Source organism: Nestor notabilis, unplaced genomic scaffold (assembly GCF_000696875.1).
Source record: "Nestor notabilis isolate BGI_N333 unplaced genomic scaffold, ASM69687v1 scaffold24996, whole genome shotgun sequence".
NCBI classification, from domain to species: domain Eukaryota; kingdom Metazoa; phylum Chordata; class Aves; order Psittaciformes; family Psittacidae; genus Nestor; species Nestor notabilis.
This window is the reverse complement of record NW_009932763.1, coordinates 8,994-26,602: the sequence shown is the minus strand read 5'-3', so window position 1 is coordinate 26,602 and position 17,609 is coordinate 8,994. Positions and strand designations below refer to the sequence as shown.

At 37.4% G+C, this 17,609-nt stretch overlaps 1 protein-coding gene across 1 annotated transcript in view; it reads left to right on the top strand.

Moving 5' to 3' along the window:
• SLC6A2 (solute carrier family 6 (neurotransmitter transporter), member 2) overlaps positions 1 to 15,451 on the top strand; it is a 42,971-nt gene extending 27,520 nt beyond the window's left edge. Inside the window, exons 9-13 of the mRNA XM_010016568.1 lie at positions 2,144 to 2,243; positions 7,498 to 7,598; positions 10,294 to 10,461; positions 12,997 to 13,068; positions 14,663 to 15,451. Coding sequence (XP_010014870.1) covers positions 2,144 to 2,243; positions 7,498 to 7,598; positions 10,294 to 10,461; positions 12,997 to 13,068; positions 14,663 to 14,686 — 465 coding nt within the window. The 3' untranslated portion in view covers positions 14,687 to 15,451. The remainder of the gene's footprint in view (positions 1 to 2,143; positions 2,244 to 7,497; positions 7,599 to 10,293; positions 10,462 to 12,996; positions 13,069 to 14,662) is intronic.
• The last annotated feature ends 2,158 nt before the right edge of the window (positions 15,452 to 17,609 follow it).

The following is a 17,609-nucleotide window of genomic DNA, read 5'->3' as shown; positions in this document are numbered from 1 at the left end:
TAATGTTTCTTCATGTACCTAGATCTAATCTCTTACTCTTAACACCAGAAAAAGCACATAAATAACTTATCCTGTACATCTAGTAACCTGTATGTAGCACTACCATCATCCTGAATGATCTGCCTCACTGGGATTTTGACAACTAATTAAAGGATGAGAATCACAGTATTCTAGGTTGGAGAGATTTTTTTTAAATTATTATGTTTTGATGAAAAAGCAAAAACAACTGAAACTTGAGGTAGCCACCATGAAAGCAGATGTGCTGAACTGCTGGAGAGCAGCTGGTTCCAGATCTATTATTGAAATGGCATAAGTTTATAAGTAACAAAATTCCTTATACACTAAAAGAATATGGCAACATCTTTAGTCCACCATGTTAGGACTATTGTTACCTAAAGAATTGAACATGCTCCTTCCTTATTCAAAGTCTAAACTGGAATAAAATTTCCTAAAGTACAAGATCAAAAAAACTCAGTGGCTAAGAACCTGAAGAGTTGGTGCAATTCCACTGCCTTCAAGCGAGCTGAAGCAGTTCAAGATAACAGCCTAGCTCTAGTTTTTAAATAATGACACCTGTTTGGACTTCAGTTCACCCCACCAGCTGGAACGCACAAAACTGCCCAGACTTGTCCAAATGTATTGGTTCACATAACTGAACAACATTTCTAATGTGTACAGGATACAAAGAAAAACCCTCATGATGCCATCACATTAAATTCATCTGCTTGATGTTGTCCTCTGAAATTTTAAGGCTGTATTTTCAAAACATGTTCTTACAAAACCATATTTGTCATTCACTTTACTAAGTTTGATAGCAAAGGCATTCATTTAGAGCAGGTGTAGAGCAAAAACAAGAGGTCAGACTCAAATGTCATTCAAGAAGCAACATTTTCTTTCTAACACAACAACCAAAGTTCATTCAGTTTCCGGACAAGTCCCCACAGAATTAAAAACCTAGACAAGGCCTAAGTACTGTTCTCTCTCTTTTTGTAAATACACACAGCTGTTTCAGAAAGCCATTTCATAAGAGAAAAGAAAACCAATTGATCACAGAGATTAAAATCACCTACAGATCTAAATATTCCAAGTGCTATCTATATCATTGGTAAGACCTTGGAGAATAATTCCTTTGTCCTCTCCTTCTGAGCAGGCATAGTCAGATCAAGTTTCATCGTTTAAAAAAAAAAAAAAAAAAAGGATTTTAACAAAAACCTAATGCAACTGCAAACATTTCAGTTGTTTACATGTGACAAAGAATGTCCTGAAGCATTTTATTCTTTATTTAGGTTCAGTTTGAAACAAGTAAATATACTATGGTCTTCATTCCTCATCCCTCCAAACTAAATAAAATAAGCAGCAATTTACACAAATACGTCCCACATCGTAAAATTAGGCAAAAAGTAGTCAAATTGGATCTAAAGAAAAAAAAATTGTATCAATGAAACAAGACTGTAGTAAATGCATTTACAGTTCTCAGTCATGAACCACTGAAGAACAGAAATGTGCTGTTGGGAAGGAAGATAATCCGGTTTGCTCTCTCCTTTGAGCAAAGGCTTACTAATACTACAGCCAAGAAACCAGACAGAGCTAAGCTGCTTCCATGCTGGACTGGCAACATGCAACTGCTCCCTTTGCAGAACATTGGAAAAGAGAGATGCAGGCAATCTGGAAGAAGAAAGCATCAGCCTAAGATTGCAGATTGACTGGACTACAGAATAATTTGCTTTAGGTACAAACTGAGTGGCAATGGCTTCCTGCTAATAATTTTGGAAGATGTTCATTAACTGCTGTAGACAGGCCCTGTCCTACAAGCTGCTGAGCATTGCCTGACTAGCCAGCGCCTTCAGCTTCCATTGAACACCAAATGCCAAGAGCACCCATTAATCATGCCAAGCTGAGGCTTCTGTTTCCCAGTTAAGTGAGAACAAGGGTGAAAGGAAGCCTCTTCAGAAGAGCTGCAATCTGATTCCACTATTTTTTATGCAAGCATGAACCCGTGTCTGCAGCATCAGCTCCATACTAAAATACTTGGGTTGAGATAATGTTTCAAGTAAAGGTGATTTCTGATAATTATATATTAAACCACTGAGATAATTCTGTTTGTAACATCTTTTTGTTGCATCTTTTAAATCCCCAATGCTAGGGTGGAATTTACGTGCTCACACTTCTGGACACATTTGCAGCTGGGACTTCGATATTATTTGCAGTTCTAATGGAGGCAATTGGAGTTTCCTGGTTTTATGGTAAGCACTTTATTGGGCACCTGCAAAATCTTTTCTATAATCCCAAGTGCTCGTGACAGGCTTACACATTGTTTGCAGGAAAAAAAAGCATAGCCTTGTATACATGAAACCACAAGTCAGGTGTCACACACTGATTTTCATCTGAGTTATGAATAGCCAGGAATACAGATGTCTAGTGGGCCAAGCTTTTAAACCCTGCACAAAGCCAAAAAGAAAACTGTACCTTGCGAAGGAGACTGCAGTGGGATGAAAATATTGATACCTTGCCAGTATTTTGCAGCTCTCAACATAGGTGGTGATTTCCAGTAGTGGGTTTACATCTGGTACTTTCAAAGCAAATAGATTAACTGACTCACCTGTTTCTCCTTTCCATGATTTCCCCAGGGCAATCTGAAGCTCTCCCCATGCAATACAAATAAAGGTAGTTTGTCTTCAGGGAGTTATTCCTATGTTACTCTCTTTTGTTAAAGAAAATATTCTACTTCATTGTAAAACACTATTGGTTTAAAATGTGTGGTATTTTGCAGCATGGTATGGAATACTCAACATCCCAGATACCAGAAAGATACTGTTTCTAGTATTTCATATTAACTTGCACCATAAAAAGAATGCAGTAATTCACTTTATCCCTGGTATAGCAGGCTTTAGGAGTACTCAGTTGATCTCTGGCACTAGGCTGGAATCATTGTGTGCCAACTAAAGTGCAGTGATGTGTTTTAGTACCCTGAAAAAAATGTTGCTCACAATTTAAGTTAGGTCTCAGATGATGTGCCCGTCTTATCAAACAATTGCCCTGGCCTTATTTGGTCTTTTAATATATTTTTCCTCCCTCAAGTAACATAAATAAAAATCAAGACACAAGTTTCATAAGAAAAAAGAAACATTTTTTTCTCTCCCTGCCCTGTATTTCTATTCAGAGATAATGTATGGTTCAGTATATAACTGTATTCAGAATTAATATATTGTTCAGAAGGTTCTTAGGCATCACTCTTATGCCATTTACCTTCCTCAGTCACTTATTCATCCATCCATTCTGTGCCACCATATTCTTGAAGTCAGACTCTCTCTTGTGATTAGAAACTGTTGATAAGTGAACAAGGTAAAAGAATGACATTCATGCATCAAGCTGTGCCGTCTACTAAAGAAATAGGGTTTAGCTTTAATGTAGTAATTCTGTCACCCAACATCAACATGGAGCTAGCAGCTCATATGCTGTTCCCTCTCAAAGTAGTGGAAACACTAGTTTTCACAGACAACTGTCTCTGATCCTTGTAAAACAGCTGAATGTGGAAGAGCGATGATAGCTTAGCTTGGAAGCAGGAGCATAAAAATATTCTTCAGTTAGTAAGGGCAAGTTGTTCTCTGCTATTATTAAGATAGAATTTACTGCACCTTAAAATAGCTAGGCTTTGCATGTGGTTCACAGACTAAGCCAAGGTTAGTCAAATTTTTTTATTTCTTTGTTGCACCTTCTTGTCCTTCACCATCCTTTCCTTTCTCTCTCCTGCCTCCCTGTAACTGGGAAAATAGCTATTCACTTCTCTTAAGCATGTTTTTACTGATACAACATGACCTGTTGCTGTATAAAGAACTTATTGCAGCCCCAGGTGCTATTTAAACTGATTAAATCTGGCATGGTCTTGTCTACCTCTTTTTTTCTGATAGAACCCATTTGCCTTAATGACCCAGATGAATATTAAGCCAGCCTGAAGGCAAGCATTGACATTTTGGCACAGACCAAACCCACAGAAATTTAGTTCAAATTATATCTGTGACCACTTACTGTGAAGTTTCCTCTTGCAAAGGCCAGCTGTATGTGTAAGAGAAGCGAGACCTAGTTTGTTTTACTGTACAGATGTATTTTAGTTATGGCTGCTAGCTTGTTACCATTTTTGCCAAATGGGGGAATGTTTCCTACTGTTCTGCTTGCTTTTAATTTAGCACAGCTGACCTTCCTTGGGGATGGTACTGTATGGCTTACTGCCCTCACGGCCACCATGTGAGGGTCACCACCAAAGAGTATCAATATTGCCCCAGAGCTAGAAAGGAGACTCAGGAACAAAACCGGATGGTGGTTGTTACTTCACTACATGGCTAATCAACAATGACTGATGAGCTGTGTGAAAAAAACAGTGTCTTTTCTCATCTTCTCCTGGATGAGGGCTTGTATGATTAGGATTCTGCATTTGATAGATATGTGCTTGTTAAGACAGAAGTAGGGAGTAGGTGCAGAAGAGCAACTCAAATGTAATGAATGGGTGATAGGATAGCTGAGTGTTTGTGGGTCAGGGCAAAGGCTAGCAAGGGTGACACCAGGGAATATTGTTACAGAGCACCTGATCAGGGTCAGGAAGTGGAAGAAGCCTTCTTTATGCAACTTAAAGAAGTGTCCTGATCAGACCCTGGCTCTTACAGATGAAGATATCAGAAGCAACTTCTTCTCATAGATGCTAGGTTGGCAAACCACAAGTGACATTCTTGCAGATCTGCTACTTGCTCTCAAAGATGAGCTGCCCGGGGATGTGGGCAGCAGAGTAAGTGAGTCAGAAGAGTGACCTGCCGGTGTACCAAAGCCATCAGCATATTGAGCTGTAGCAGAAGCATAGCCAGGAGAGTACAGGAGATGATTACTGTCTTTTACTTGGCACTTCTACTGCACCTAGAAATCTGTGTCCTGCTTTTGACCCTCAGTAAAAGTTTGTGGTGGTATACTGGCAAGAGTCTAGTGGTAGGCCACCAAGACATTCAGGAGCTGTGTACAAGCACTGTGAACAAAGTTTAGTGAACTGAGCTTGTTTAGCCTGGAGGAGTCTGAAGGAGGACCTGATAGTGGCCTTCCAGTTCTTACAAGGGAGCTATCAAGAAAGAGAATCAGGCTTTTCACTGGGGTGCACAATGCGAGGACAGAAGACCATGATCAAATTGAAAGGAGGAAAATTATTTTTCTGTGTAAGGATAAATACACATTGGAACAGTTTGCTCAGAGTGTGCTTGCTAATTCTTTTCTTGGAGATTTTCAAGACCTAATGGGACAATACCATGAGAAAGCTGTTCTGAATTGTTCTGGCCTTGATTTGAGCAAGAGACTGCACAAGAACTCCTCTGAAAGGAATAATTTGATGGTTCCATGATTTATGGTAATTCCCAGGGGCCAAAAGATAGGACTGATTAATGAAGCAGCTTCACTACAACTCTTAATTTGCATACAAACCTACAGGTGCTGTTACCTGTAGCTGTGTTCTATTTTACATGTTGATTCTTGGAACAGTTATTTGAAGACATATAGTACTGAAAAAGCTTGCTGTTGAAAAAGCAGGCTGAGAGCATGGCCTACTTATCTCCCATTTCCAGTCGAAATTGAATACCAAGCACTATTTGAGCTCTGGGTAAGTCTGTCTGGAAACCTATGAATAACATTTTTGGAGCTATCTAGTCCTTCTCTTTGACCTTCTGCACAATGATAAATTTCACTCAGTACTCATAGCAGTTGAAATTCAGTCATTTTAAAGTTCACAGAAGGCACTGTAAATAGAATTAGATTAAATTTAAAGAGCATTTGCAGATCCTTTTGGCTACTTTTCTGCAACTGTACATAATATCTGGGGGAGGGGGAGAGGGAGGGAGAATCAAAGAGAAGTTTACACTCTAATGTCTAGACCTTATGAGTATGTTACATCCTGGCTGCAAGTAAAGGACTAACTCAAGCTGTCACCATTTTTTACATTAAATACATTAAGTAAATCCTACTTAACTGATCCACATGAAGAGAAACAGTTATTGTGGAAAACTATACATCCTCTCTGAGAAACAAATGTTCACAGTAAAAAGCTGCACTTCTGCTGTTTACTTGACAGGGTTCAGGATTAAAAGTAAATTTCCTAAACACATCAAGTATAATAAATTACAAACTAGTAGTCTGACATGACAGATTGCACTAGAAAGAACTACTTGTCTGTGAGCCAATGTCTCTAAGGCATAGAGTTAGAGATTGTTTTCTTTTTAAAGAAAACTGAGGACATTTTTCCCCCATTTGTATCAGCGATAATCATTCTATTCTAAAATACAGTGTAACAAATACCATGGTTTTAGATTAAATTTTTACAAGATACCTCATGCTGGTAAGTCCTACCAGAATAGAATTAATAAAAAAAAAAGAAGGGAAGAAGCTACCATTCAAGTGGATGTTTTACAGTCACTCTAAAATGCATGTTTGCTTTGCATAACAAAATATAGTATACTACTTAATGCAAAAAAAAAAGAGTTCCAATAAATACTGAAGACAGAAAATGCCTCACTGACTGAAGACTAGACAATTTCCAGAAAATCCAAAGCATGCAAGATGATGTGAATTAATATTGTTAGAATAAAAAAAGTACATTTCCTGCATACAGACAAGCTTGATTGATAGAATTGTAGAAGATTCAAGAATTTTAGCTAGATCAGGCTAGTACCACTTACAGAAAGCATGTTACACTTGTGCTGTGTTACCCAGGGTATTCAGACACAGAATTCATATGCTATGTTTTTTATTCACGTGAACAGATCATGCACCTTCTCAACTATCTACAACAACTACATTACTAGATATTTAGCTGCATACAAAAATTAACAATTTTAGAAAATTCTAGTTTGTATTATAATTTTCAAAACCAGAGAGGATACTTTAAAAAAGGCCACCTCTTTCAAGCTGATGTAGTTTTGTACATATTTACACTGAAGAGAAGCTGCACCTCTCTTTTTCCTTAGAAAGGTGATAAAAGATGAAATAACATTTGTCAGGCATAATGAACATTCTGTGGTACTCAGCGAAGCACTGAAAATTAAGTAAAGTATATTAGTAAGTGGATAAATCAAGAATCGTATGAATCTACCTCATTATCAGTAAACAGTTTGAGTAAGGTTCTGGGTTTTCTTTCAGCATACTTGTAAAAGTATTGAGTAGTTAGGTTACAATAGGCCACAACTATTGAAAAAATGTGTGTCCCATTCACTGCTTAAATTCTAGATATTTGTGCAATGCCACTTTTCAATGTAATGCCAGTTGCAACAGGCCTTAAGTGCTCACAGGCATTTAAGTCTTGGATACAGTGATGTCAAAGATAAATCTAGTCATTGAAAGATCAATATTGTTATTTTGTATGTCTTCTGATATGGAAATCATTCATGTCTGCTTACTGAAAAAGCAGATTTTTGGGTTGTGCCAGCATGTCATCAGTTTAGGTTTACGCCAGTCCAATGTTCATATCCCTTCTAGGTGTGGACAGATTCAGTGAAGATATACAACAAATGATGGGCTTCAAGCCAGGCCTCTACTGGAGACTGTGCTGGAAATTTGTTAGCCCTGCTTTTTTATTGGTAAGTGCTAATAATTATTTCATCATGGAAAGAATGCCAGTATGCTGGTTCTAGAATGCGTAATAGGTACCAACAGCAAGATACCCATTGCTATGCCGGGTGTTGTCAGGATGCATAGAAGACACTCCGTTTAACTCTTTTCTCTCCACAATGGCATTAGTTATATTTGTATAATACCTTTCCGTTGTGAAAGAGAAGCCAATTGTGGCTGTGGTCATGTTCTGTTCCTTCACTTTAGCAGGATTTAAAGAAAGCAGTTTTTCTTAGGGAACACTGAACACTTAGTCAGTGTCCTCTGTCCTGCCAACATCTCTGCATGTTAAACACAAATCATTCTGTTGGGACAATAAACTAGCCAGGCATATGAGATGCTGTTAGCAGCAATTTATTTTTCATTGGAGGATACCGAGATCCCTGAATATCTGAATGACACCTCAGAAAAACTAATTCTACACCAACTAATTAGCTATGTGAAACACTGAAGAGATGTATTAAATACACCTTAAAAGCTGCCTGATGTGAAAAACAAGTGCTTCACTACATCAAGGGAGAAAAAAATCCCACTGTGTGAATTCAGTTTCTTTGTGTAAAGGTTAGATTCAGAACTAAACTACAGTTTTATATTGGGATCTTTTCCTATGCATATTTGTAAATCAAAAGGTCAGGTTGAATAATATGGAAATTTGACCTCTCTATGATTTTAGGAGACTATTAATCTCATCAAAGCTGTGCGTTCTGAAAACAGTACTGGTATTGCAAAGATACTGGGTGGGCTTTTATGACAGCCTTCAATTCTACTTTTTTGTTTCTAAATGCAAAACCTTCTGGCCCCAAAACTCATCAGTAAGTACCTCTTAAGCATGTATTAATTATCCTTTTAAACAGTGCTCTGTAAAGAGGCTTGTATGGAAGCATGTCCTGCAGCACTTCAAACAGGCTGACTTAAGTGAATGGAAAAATGCTGCACCAAACATCCTTAGGTTTGCACATTAAGAGACTGTTGAAAAATTAAATTGTACAGAGAGTTCCAAGCACAATAGAGAAAGCTGAAGTGAATCTCATTCTAACCTTCAGGTACCTTAGGATTTCTTGGTGAAGTGGCCCCATTACCATCCTACTATAAACCTAAGGGTCAGAACAAACTTGTAGGTAATGCATCTTTCAGCCATCACAATGCACAGATTTTTCCAGCTGCCAGTGCTAAACTTGGAACATATCAACTTAATTAAGGCTATGAATGTATTTTAAAGACCATTAAAATTATATCACACTGGGTAGGGGACACTGGGCAGTTCTGTTATAGCTGTACATTATCTTAATTTCCTAAAAGGCAACATGGACATTAAAATCTTGATTTATAGGGGAAAAGCAAATAAAATTTGTCTTCTCACAGTCCATCTTCTGGGTTCATTATTGAATACATTAATAAAGCACATTACGTTAAATTGGCCAAAATGTTTTAACTTGATTTGTAAGTGAAAACTATAAAAGATAGCAACTAGTATGAAAAAAGGTAGTCCAACATTAGCCTACATAATTAAAATCTACAAATTTTAGAAGTTTGGCCACTTTATACAAGAAACTGAATTTTTTCTACCACCTGTATGAAGCATACAAACTGCCTCACCAGAACAGACTGAGACCATAAGCATAGTAAATACAAATGGCAAAATTAACAAATTAGATAAATTTGGAAAAGGCTACAAAGTTGTCAGGCATTGGTATGATTCTTGCTCTAACAATCCCATGTATGCTTAGTGCAAGGTGGTCCCTATTTGGGACTGGTAATGTATTAACAGCAGTTCCTAATTCTCTTTAAGAGAAAAGGTAAGTTGGAGTTGGTCAAATATCTGATATTAGGAAATGTGTCCCTGAATCTTTTTCTCTGTATTGTCTGCAGCTGTGGACATCATCCCAAGAAAAATCTCAAAATGGAATTGGTGTTTTTCTAACCAGATTTCGCAGCATCAGTTTCCTTTAACCCACACCACTACTCCTTTTGTATAGCCTTTGTAACTCTCGACTCAAAATACTCTAATTTGAAATTGCTGTATGGAGCAAAATGTATAGGCCTAGAGACCCAAATCAAGGAACTCTACATACTACACAACCCATACGGATTTAACAGGAGGGAAATAGGTGGTATTCCACTCTTCCCTTCATGCATCCCGTACTGGACATGGTAACACCAGCAGAAAAGAAACCCAAACCCTCTGTTTTTCAGGCCTTAAGGCTGCTTGACCTTGCCTCAGAAAATGTATCGTACTGGAGTTTGCATTATGTCTTTCACTGAAAAATGACTACAAAACTTCTAAATGAAGCCTATTATCTCTTGGAAACAAAGAAAGGAAAACAAACAGATCCTGCAGAGTTTTTTCTTGACTACAGAATCCCTTTTTTACACCTGTAACACCAGTTTAAATGAGGCAGTAGCAGACAACCACCTGATCTTCCCACCAAAATTTCAAATTGTATGTGTCCAGGCTAGCTAAAATGAACTGTTAATACTAGTAAATGCATCAAGAACTTCAGCAGTTTGAGCAGTAAGAAGCACAAAGTAAATAGGATGACAGTAAACAGTAAAGCTGGTTTGAAATACACCTTAGGTTGGCTGCCTAATAAAACACATATAATTGATTTTTCACTTAGTTGCTTCATCTCAAAACTGCGGTTCATTTTATTCTTTCTTCCCTAGTTTGTCGTGATAGTCAGCATAATAAATTTCAAACCTCTGACCTATGATGACTACACCTTCCCTCTCTGGGCAAATCGCATTGGATGGGGAATAGCATTGTCTTCCATGATACTTGTGCCTGCCTATATTATCTATAAATTCATGAATGTGCGTGGGACCTTTAAAGAAGTAAGTGGAACATTCATAAAATGTCATGATACGTTGCTATGAAATGAAATGGCTGTATTCAGGTTGACAGTTTGTTTCTCTTACTTCCCAAAATTCTTACTTATGAATGACCTTTTGGATTCAACCCTTAGATGGGTTGTAATTTTGAGGTAGGATTACTGCATGCTATTTGAAATTAGCTTTCCATTCAGTACAATAATTCTGAAAAAATATTTTTGATGCATGTAATTAATGCAATTGATGAGATTATTTTTTTCCTTATTAATAAAAAATACAAATCATGCTATCTTCATATTCATCTGTGAGGTACAGTCTTCACACAGTTCTGTCTAAACAGAGGTCAGTCCAAGGTATGCTTTATCAAGCTATACTGCAGTGTTGTAAACTGTTACATGTCCAGAGTTAATTCAGATCTCTCCTAACTTAGCATTTTAAGAGTCTCTAAACATATATCCACATGCTGGGACGGTGGAATGCCCCCAGAATAGCACCATGTTCAGGATGGCTTTTGTTCATTCAGTGAACATTCAGCAAGGGCAGAAGAAATGCCTTACTGGGTGCCAACAACAGACCCATTTAGCCCTGTGGTCTTCCTTTAACAGCAGCCACTTCGGGTTTGATTTTCATTGCCCTTATCCTCTATTTACTGGAATAATTTCAACATTCTCTGAAGGCTAGAATTAATGCAGATCTTGCTTTTGAGTTCATCAGTAATATTAGAATGCTTGAAGAAACTTCATATTCAAGATAGATGCTGGAATAGATCTCGGAATCGAGAAAATTCTTATATAGGCACTTACAGTCTCATCTAGCCTGTTGCTTTTTAACTAATTCAGTAAAAGCACCAGGGCACTAGACAGCAGCATCTTTCACTACGTAAACTCACTTCATGCATTATATGCCTGGTCTGTACACTGAATAAAGAAACTGAGGAGAAACAATTTGTGAACATTTTCTTCTACTGATTTGCGTAACAAGACATTTAAACCTGCAGCCTTAATAGTGTTCTCTTAACTTCATTTACGTGTTTATGTGTAATATTAAATCTATGTAAAAGAACCTATAAAAGAACCTATGTAAAAGGAAGAAACAAATCCATATTTCCTTACAGTTCACATCCCCTTACTTCTCTATCAGTTCCTACTTCTCTACCATAATCCTGTATTCCAGGAAGGTAGAGAAGTAGGATTACGGTTCACTGATCATATCAGTTTTACAATGATACTAATTTTACAGCCATAGTAAATTAAGTACAGTCTTAAAACCTCTAAGGTGCTCAAATGTAAGACTACTCACCATTCAATAACAGCAGTTTTTATCCCATCATGTCATCATTTTAAAAGCTAACCTAGACTCTCACACTTACACCTGGTTCTATCACTCTCCCTTCCTACAGCTAGAGTTACACAATGGTGTGGCAAGATAGTAACGCTCTTAAGCAAATCACTGAACCACCACCACCACCACACAAAATTAAGCAGAAAATAGGATCCCACCCTTTACCTAGGCAGGGAGCTGCACTGTCACACAGACCTGGCAGACCCAAATGGATAAATGCCTTGTTTCTGGAACAGTATAGTCATCTCATACAACGTTCATCTCAGAAAGGCACCCCAAAGTGAGGTTCCCCTCTTCACCTGCCCTGTTTTCATCAGCTCAAACATCTCAATATTGTGCACAATTTCTGATTCTCATTTCCAGCAATTCTGTAAGCCCTTTGTTTTGTTCCATTCCTGGGAGTTTATAAACCTATTTTCCAATTGCATCTCAGTCAAATAATAATTTATACTGGCCCAACAGGCTTTAGCCAGCTTGCACAAGTTTAGTGATATTGGAATGTAAAAATTTTGACCAAACCCACATTTTCTCACTCATTTTGCAGTGTTAGCTAGTCCTGGTTTGTCTTTTACAGGCTCCTTTAGATAGAAATTCTCCAGTTAGTCCATGAGAAATATAGCAAAAGGCTAGTGTATTACATCCAAATAACTATCACAAGATACGATATCCTACACTGTGGCTCTTAGAAGTATGAGGAAAGGTATGCTCTTAGTCTAATGGGAACTCCTTAAATTGGTTGAAAGTTAATGATAAGCCAAAATTCAGATGTGATCCCAGACAGCACAGTGTAGGTTAGGCAAGGGAGATGAGCTGGGAAATAGTATCTCCTTTCCCTGCCACTGGGACTAGCCATTCCCATTACAGCACTAACAGAAAAGTGTGAATTTAGGGGATGTAAGGCTTATGCTACCAACTTGTTCCTGATGTTCTTTTCTATATGCAGTTGCTAAATATTTGGACTTAGTATTTGCATAAACTTTCTACTGTTGCTTCTTATATTAAAGGCTAATGCCAAGGGGCTTAAAATAAGCTTGTTCTTTCAGTGACTAAGTTAGAGGCGCATGATGCAGTGATATTAAAGATCTAAGTTACCATTTTAAATAAAGTTCATGCTACTTCCCTATTATAGATTGGGGATTACAGACATAATCCCACTTCATATGGCTGACTTTTTCCTCTTCTTCCCATCTGGTTTAGAGACTAGCTTACTGCATCACACCCGAAAATGAGCACCAACTCGTGGCCCAAGGAAATGTCAGGCAGTTTAAGGTTTGTACTCCTTTCACCACACTTGTCTCCCAATACCAACCCTTTTCTGTCTTCAGCAACTACAGGTTTGCGCCAACCTCCATATAGTGGAGACCTCTGCAGGTCTGTGGTTCTTTATTTCTGCCAGCATAATGAGATGCAGGAGGAATCAGTACCATATGCATCAGTCATGCTGAAAGGCTTTTGGTACCTTCCTTCTTTGACTAATCAGAACCCACAATTTTACAGATCACCCAAATCCAGTATTTTAGGTTGAATCTGAATATAGTGAGATCTCACTAAAAGCCAAAGGTATTTCCAAACTATCACGTGCATTTGTACAGGTATTGCACAGCAATCTGAAGTCATGTTTCCTAAACTCCAATTATGTAGCACAATGCATGGTAAACAGCAAAACAAATAGCCAGTGCCAGAGCTTAGGCACAATGGCCATGATGAAATAGTGTGCTAGGTTATGTGGAATCAGCTTTCCCCACAGGCCTGCAGTTGATCGAAAGCACTGCTGGAGACTTATTAAGCAGCCATGAAAAATATACTATAGGTTTCCAAATACTGCTTTTCTTCTTGAAAACAAAATGAGCTTATTGAAATGAAGTCCTTTTTGTAGAAGATGAAAAGGATGCAAATATGAAGCTTGTTACACTTATTCAGCATTCATGTTAGACCACTTTCTGTCTTCAAAGTTGAAAGCAACTAGAATTATGCACACCACCTCAAAACATCACCCAGATTTTACAGTGGTGGTTTGTATGTTGGTATTGAAAAAAGAAATTTGCCTTCTGCTTAGCCTGAAAAATAGTGTTTGAAGTGTAATTTTTAATTTTACAGGATATAATCCAAGTGTAGATTTATGGGATGCAGAACAAAAGCAGTAAGAAAAGGCTTCCTGTTTCATGACTGTAATGTATTTGATGTGGCCAAAAATATGTACTAGCACAGCACCTCGTCCTGCCTTCTTTCCTGTATTCCTGCCCTCAGTTGTCTGAGGATTTAATGTTCCAGCTGTAAATAATAACCTAATTTTTCCAGAGGGAGATGGTCCTGTGTGAATGGGCTATAAACAGCCATTCCTACAAAGTGTACTGGTCTTCTGAACCCAAATCTCTGATGGCAAAAAAGAAGCAAATGAATTTCACATTAATTAGGAAAGATTGTACTCAGAAAAAATTCCTAATGATACCTCAAACCATGCAGAACACTAGGGTGCATTAATTTGCTGCTTTTTTCAACTAACAGCAAGAAATAGCTTTGTTATTGCTACAGCATAGTTAGTGCTTTTGTTCATAATATTTAAGTTTGTAAACCAAACACTGACTACCATAACCAAACAAGTACAAAAATTTCCTTCTCATATATGTTCAGCAGTTTTGAATTTTAAAACTGAACTTGACTTGATTTTAGTTGAGTAAAACAGCTTTTCTATTCAGCACATTTCTCATTGGAAACTGGAATCCACAGAAATTTAGTTACAATCTGTGTTATCTTGAAACATCTTTATAACTTTAGATTTGTCAACCAATGTATTTAAACCCTTTCTCACTATCATCATTTGAATCAGTAGTGTTATTTAACAAATACTTCTATTTCCTTACAGCTTCAACACTGGCTAACAATATGACAACCAACAGGTTGAGGAAAAAGCCAATATATTAAGGTAAACTGAGAATACAGAAAAGTCAAGTTCAAAGCTCCCTCGTTTATGCTTGGACCAGGCTGGCTCAGAGCTTATCTACTGACTCTTTGAGGGAAGACATCTGCTCTCTGTTCTCAACACCTCCCTTCTATTACTTGGCTTCAAATGATCTTTAAAGACTGTTTAATTTTCCTTACATCCTTTGGTGCCATGAGATCCCTACATGACCAAAACTTGTGAGTTTTGCTATTGGTAGAAGTGGAGGAGGCGGGAGCAGGGAAAAAAGCAATCAACATAAGTTAAATGCTCTTTCAGTGTGAAGAAGTCAATTAAAATTTTCTGACAGTAATGATTACTTCAGATATTCATGCCACGACCTATTTTAAACCAACAACACCTGAACGTTCTTAGACGTAAGGAAAGAGTACATCTCAATTATGAGGAAAGAGCAATTTTAACTATGTACTAATATCATTAGCTTTCTTGCCATACTATCTTTGGGGATATAAACTGAAAACTCATTGCTACATTTTCAGTGGTTTAATATTAGTTTTCTTCTCTTGGTGAAGAAGGTTGTCTCTCCTGTATATGTCCATGCCATTTCCTGTCCAGTTTAATTACACAAGCTGAAGAGCAGCAGGAACAGAATTCCTGTTATTCACACTAAGTACAGAATACAGTTTAATACCACCCTGTACTTCATGAAAAATATATTCCCTTATATCAACAATTGAAATAGCTTTATCACACAATCCATACTCCACAGACTTTTTCAGCTAAGTATGAATGTGACACCCAAATAATAACTTTCATTTTTTTGTTATATTTTGTTGAAATAAAGAATGTAAAATACATATGAAGAGAGAACAATTTTTAGAACTACATAATCTACCCAGAGGCACCAAAATACCAAACTTTGGCTTTATTATCCTGCTGTGAATTTGCTATTACTATAATTTAACCTGGAGTCACCTACCAAAACATAGTAAGATTGTGTTGAATAATCTAGGGTATTTCAGGCATACTCAGTTCTTTAAGCATATTCCAGCTCTTCTCTCTAGTAGTATTATGCAAGGTAGAAGAAACAGAACAAACTGCATTTGGGTGCTGTTCTAATTCTGTGACTTAGAATCTCACTTATCACTGTAGTAGCTTCCCAGTGATCACTGGATCTGGCAGCTTTGAGTTACTTCTTGTACTTATTTATCACTACATCTACAGCAATTTTCAGAGGCAATAGCTTCTCATGAATCCAGCCCAGACTTTACCTCCAGACCTTACCTCTGAATTATTTTGTCTCTATATATTCAACTCAGCTTGTCTTTCAAATGTATGTAGCAGTTCCTTTTTAAAAGGATGGAGCTTTTTTATTTATAAAACAATTTTTGTTGAGGTTTTCTTTCTTTTTTTAAGAATAGCCCAATTTAAAAGTCCTAAGTGATTTTGGACTTTTGCATTTAACATTGATTTCTGTTCACAATAGTGGAAGGGAAATTTCTCTCCTTATTCACCCTTCTCCTCCAACATAATCAATACTTTGGAATATATCACAAGTTATCCTTTTCTTAAAGTGTCTCTGTGACAAACAATAGTTTTATTTAAGCAGGGTTTATACCCAAATCATACTTCCTTCTAATTATAAAGCAAGTTTTATTTACTGGCCCAGCTGACAGCCGATGGCTGTTTAAACCCTGATATTAAATATATTTTAATAATAAAGGCATTTCAAGGGTGGCAGTTCTAGTTCTGTAATTGCTCAAGAGGCAAAACAGTGCAAATATGTTGAGAGCTTCAAAAAAAGCCATCCCACCAGCCTTTTAGCTAATCCCATTTTTATTGTTTGCTAAACTACATGAGAATCTTTCATTGTTATACAGCTTACTTCTCAATAATACAGCTGCTTCAGTCACTGGCTTGGCATGTCTCTAAAGCTTCTCAGCATAGATATAATTACTAAGTTTGAAACTCTTGCGGGCTCTTTTACATGGAGCTTTAATAGCTTGTCACATTATGCACTGTTTGGTTCACTCATGATTGGAAATGCTACCAACCCACATTACTTGTGACACACACCATCACCACCATCCATGTAGCAAAACCTGCTCAGGGGACGTTACATGTCATCACCACTCTGCTCTGAAATAGGAGCAAAGCTACCTTAACATGGGAGTGCAAACAGCTTTAGCCAGCATATTAGGGTTTGATTGTATTTTTAATCCCAAATCACAAGGCAATTACCTACTACATTATTTCTATTACTGAATAATTTCTTAGATTTAAGGTAGTATTTATAGCTCAGAACTCCACTGCATTACTGCCATCTTGTTCTGAGGTTTTATAGTCAGAGAACTTACAATCTATATAGAAGATGATAGGCAAGTCAGAGAAAGCAGGAATCTTATTGCCAGGAATGGCCCAAATGAAAAAGAAAGATAATACACATTGCCTGAGTGCACAGCTAGACTTTAAGATCAAGATGTTGCCCAAAGGAAGTCTCCCCAAAAATAATACAACTTGTGTCCCAGAGCTGAAGAACAATGTCATCAGTTCTCTACAAAATAAGATGCTCGGCTACCTCATGCCTCTTGGATGATGAATGATGCCATTAGACACAAGATAGTGTTCATTCAAATGACAAACACCTTTGTGAAAAACAAGTTATATTCTTTTTCTCTACTCTGTGATATGGTATAGACAGTCCAATAAGAAGCTGTGGCACCCAGGTCTTCTTAAGCAACTGCTTTGAGCTCCTGAACACATTTCCAATATGGAAAATACTAAATGCCACCAGCATATTCATCTCCCTTCAGTTTAACCACTTGTAGTTTAAAACTAAACTACCATCTAGTCAGGTCCTTACCACCCGTGTAGTTTAACTGCAAGTCTTCATCTAATTCATTCTTGAATT